The following is a 5,000-nucleotide window of genomic DNA, read 5'->3' on the forward strand; positions in this document are numbered from 1 at the left end:
CCACCTCTTGTCTCCCTGGCCCCCCTCTTTTCTCCCTGGCCCCCCTCTTTTCTCCCTGGCCCACCTATTGTCTTCCTGGACCACCTTGTCTTCTTGGCCCACTTCTTGTCTTCCTGGACAACCTCTTGTCTTCCTGGACAACCTCTTGTCTTCCTGGACCACCTCTTGTCTTCCCGGACCACCTCTTGTCTTCCTGGACCACCTCTTGTCTTCCCGGGCCACCTCTTGTCTCCCTGGAGCACCTCTTGTCTTCTTGGACCACCTCTTGTCTTCTTGGACCACCTCTTGCCTTCTTGGACCACCTCTTGTCTTCCCGGACCACCTCTTGTCTCCCTGGACCACCTCTTGCCTTCTTGGCCCACCTCTTTTCTTCCTGGCCCACCTCTTGCCTTCTTGGACCACCTCTTGTGTCCCTGGACCACCTTTTGTGTCCCTGGATCACCTCTTGTCTTCTTGGACCACCTCTTGTCTTCCTGGACCACATCTTGTCTTCCTGGACCACCTCTTGTGTTCGTGGACCACCTCTTGTGTCCCTGGACCACCTCTTGTCTTCTTGGACCACCTCCTGTCTCCCTCGACCACCTCTTGTGTCCCTGGACCACCTCTTGTCTTCTTGGACCACCTCTTGTCTTCCTCGACCACCTCTTGTCTCTTCTAAAATCCATTTGGATCCCCTTTGTGTTTTTCCTTGCAGGAAGGCCTCTCGGCTCATCCCAAATCCAGAAAGCCAGTCCACTCAGTCCCCCCTCTTGGTGAACTGCAGACCAGCAGGTCAGGTGTGGACCTCCTCGGGGACCCTGTTGTGGACGTCATCAGGTCCCTGAACAGGTCAGTAGTCCCGATCCCACAGAATCACACTGCAGGCGGTACAGGGACTGTTGTGAAGAAAGTAAACCGGCTTCTGTCCAACAATGTGAACCAGGTTCTGTGAGGACCAGGACTGTGGAGGAGCAGGGGAAGAGGAGGGAGGAAGACCGGCTGCTGGTAAACACCTGTCTGTCTTTGTAAACAACTCAGGCGCACAGAGCTGGGGGGACACCAAGTATCTCAAATTGTACATAAGTACAGTACTTGAGTAAATTAACTTGGTTTCTTTCCACCTTTATTTAAGTATAATGAGGTATAATGAGGTATAATAAGTTATAATGAGGGTATTATGAGGGTATTATGAGGTATAATGAGGTATAATGAGGGTATAATGAGGTATTATGAGGTATATGAGGTATATGAGGGTATTATGAGGTATAATGAGGTATTATGAGGTATTATGAGGGTATAATGAGGTATAATGAGGTATAATGAGGGTATAATGAGGTATTATGAGGTATATGAGGGTATTATGAGGTATAATGAGGTATTATGAGGTATTATGAGGGTATAATGAGGTATAATGAGGTATAATGAGGTATAATGAGGGTATAATGAGGTATAATGAGGTATTATGAGGTATATGAGGGTATTATGAGGTATATGAGGGTATAATGAGGTATTACGATGTATAATGAGGTATAATGATGGTATAATGAGGTATAATGAGGGTATAATGAGGTATAATGAGGTATAATGAGGTATTATGAGGTATATGAGGGTATTATGAGGGTATAATGAGGTATAATGAGGTATAATGAGGTATAATGAGGGTATAATGAGGTATAATGAGGTATTATGAGGTATATGAGGGTATTATGAGGTATATGAGGGTATAATGAGGTATTACGATGTATAATGAGGTATAATGATGGTATAATGAGGTATAATGAGGGTATAATGAGGTATAATGAGGTATAATGAGGTATTATGATGTATAATGAGGTATAATGAGGGTATTATGAGGTATATGAGGGTATAATGAGGTATAATGAGGTATAATGAGGGTATTATGAGGTATAATGAGGTATAATGAGGGTATAATGAGGTATAATGAGGTATAATGAGGTATTACGATGTATAATGAGGTATAATGATGGTATAATGAGGTATAATGAGGGTATAATGAGGTATAATGAGGTATAATGAGGTATTATGATGTATAATGAGGTATAATGAGGGTATTATGAGGTATATGAGGGTATAATGAGGTATAATGAGGTATATGAGGGTATAATGAGGTATAATGAGGGTATAATGAGGTATAATGAGGGTATTATGAGGGTATAATGAGGTATAATGAGGGTATAATGAGGTAGAATGAGGGTATAATGAGGGTATAATGAGGTATAATGAGGGTATAATGAGGTATAATGAGGTATAATGAGGGTATTATGAGGGTATAATGAGGTATAATGAGGGTATAATGAGGTATAATGAGGTATTATGAGGTATATGAGGGTATTATGAGGGTATAATGAGGTATAATGAGGGTATAATGAGGTATAATGAGGTATATGAGGGTATTATGAGGTATAATGAGGGTATAATGAGGTATAATGAGGGTATAATGATGGTATAATGAGGTATAATAAGGTATAATGAGGGTATTATGAGGTATATGAGGGTATAATGAGGTATAATGAGGTATATGAGGGTATAATGAGGGTATAATGAGGGTATAATGAGGTATAATGAGGGTATAATGAGGTATAATGAGGGTATTATGAGGGTATAATGAGGTATAATGAGGGTATTATGAGGTATATGAGGGTATAATGAGGTATAATGAGGTATATGAGGGTATAATGAGGTATAATGAGGTATAATGAGGGTATTATGAGGTATATGAGGGTATAATGAGGTATAATGAGGTATATGAGGGTATAATGAGGTATAATGAGGGTATAATGAGGTATAATGAGGGTATTATGAGGGTATAATGAGGTATAATGAGGGTATAATGAGGTATAATGAGGGTATAATGAGGTATAATGAGGGTATAATGAGGGTATAATGAGGTATAATGAGGTATAATGAGGGTATTATGAGGGTATAATGAGGTATAATGAGGGTATAATGAGGTATAATGAGGGTATAATGAGGGTATAATGAGGTATAATGAGGTATATGAGGGTATAATGAGGTGTAATGAGGTATAATGAGGGTATTATGAGGGTATTATGAGGTATAATGAGGGTATTATGAGGGTATAATGAGGGTATAATGAGGTATAATGAGGGTATAATGAGGTATGATGAGGGTATAATGAGGGTATAATGAGGCTATAATGAGGTATAATGAGGTATAATGAGGTATAATGAGGGTATAATGAGGTATAATGAGGGTATAATGAGGTATAATGAGGGTATAATGAGGGTATAATGAGGTATAATGAGGGTATAATGAGGGTATTATGAGGGTATTATGAGGTGTTATGAGGTATATGAGGGTATTATGAGGGTATTATGAGGTATAATGAGGGTATAATGAGGTATAATGAGGGTATAATGAGGGTATAATGAGGTATTATGAGGGTATAATGAGGTATAATGAGGTATAATGAGGGTATAATGAGGTATAATGAGGGTATAATGAGGTATAATGAGGGTATAATGAGGGTATAATGAGGTATAATGAGGGTATAATGAGGGTATAATGAGGTATTATGAGGGTATAATGAGGTATAATGAGGTATAATGAGGGTATAATGAGGTATAATGAGGGTATAATGAGGTATAATGAGGGTATAATGAGGTATAATGAGGGTATAATGAGGTATAATGAGGTATAATGAGGGTATTATGAGGGTATTATGAGGTGTTATGAGGTATATGAGGGTATTATGAGGTATAATGAGGGTATAATGAGGTATAATGAGGGTATAATGAGGGTATAATGAGGTATTATGAGGGTATAATGAGGGTATAATGAGGTATAATGAGGTATAATGAGGGTATAATGAGGGTATAATGAGGTATAATGAGGTATAATGAGGGTATTATGAGGGTATTATGAGGTGTTATGAGGTATATGAGGGTATTATGAGGGTATTATGAGGGTATTATGAGGTGTTATGAGGTATATGAGGGTATTATGAGGTGTTATGAGGGTATTATGAGGCCTTGACCCATCTTTCTGTTGCACGGCGTGTCAGATAAACCTTTGTGATGATATATCGGCGGCTGTGGCTCAGTGGATAGAGTGCTGGACTTTGAATCAAGGGGTAGCCAGTTCAAGTCCCACTGCAGTCAGCATGTCGTTGTGTCCCTGAGACACTTCACCCCAATTTGCTCCTGTGGGGATTGTCCTCAGTATTGAATGTATGTTAGTCGCTTTGGATAAAAGCTTCTAACAAGTAACATGTAATGTAATATTTGAGATACTCTACTTGAGGGGGGGCTGAGCGTCTGCCTTTCCGAATAAAATACTTGTGATGGTTAGATGTAGAGCTGTGTGTACAACCTGTCCTCTCTCACTTCCTGTCCTCTGTCTCCTGATCCCAGCAGGGCAGAGTCCACTCCAACGGAAATGTGCTGAGTCTGTCATGGCACCAAGGTACACACACACACACAATTGTGTGTTTGTTAACCCAGATTATGTACTGAAGTTCTGTTTCTGCCAAACGTGTGTGTGTGTGTCAGTGTGAGGAGGGGCTACAGGTCCAACATGACTGAAAGAAGGTTCCAGGTTTACACACCAGAACCAGAACTGAACCCAGAGTGAGTCCCACAGTCTGAAGAAATCCAGATGGAGAGTCACAGCCAGGTGTAGATCACCTGTGTGTGTGTGTGTGTGTGTGTGTGTGTGTGTGTGTGTGTGTGTGTGTGTGTGTGTGTGTGTGTGTGTGTGTGTGTGTGTGTGTGTGTGTGTGTGTGTGTGTGTTTCAGCTCCTTCCCCTCTGCACTGAACTGTGTGTTGTGGAGAGCCAACAACGTCCTCCTGCAGGTTGCAGAGGTAATAGATTATTTATTCTTTAGTGTATATTCCCTTTATGTGTCCTTCATAAAGTCTGAAGACATTGTCTGTCTGTCTCTCTGTCTGTCACTCTATCTGTCTGTCTGTCTGTCTGTCTGTCTGTCTCTCTGTCTCTCTGTCTGTCTGTCTGTCTGTCTGTCTGTCTGTCTCTCTGT

The 5,000-nt window shown here is 40.6% G+C and overlaps 1 protein-coding gene across 1 annotated transcript; it reads left to right on the forward strand.

Annotated features, from left to right (window-relative positions):
* Positions 1-694: 694 nt before the first annotated feature.
* LOC307027278 (uncharacterized protein) lies at positions 695-4,746 on the forward strand (the record flags this gene model as incomplete). Its single annotated transcript, XM_079695495.1, has 4 exons — positions 695-828; positions 923-984; positions 4,374-4,425; positions 4,512-4,746. Coding segments are annotated over 4 exons (330 nt in total), but the record flags the coding sequence as incomplete, so codon positions are not given.
* Between the last annotated feature and the right edge of the window lie 254 nt (positions 4,747-5,000).

Source organism: Notothenia rossii (genome assembly GCF_949606895.1).
Source record: "Notothenia rossii genome assembly, contig: scaffold_698, whole genome shotgun sequence".
NCBI lineage: Eukaryota > Metazoa > Chordata > Actinopteri > Perciformes > Nototheniidae > Notothenia > Notothenia rossii.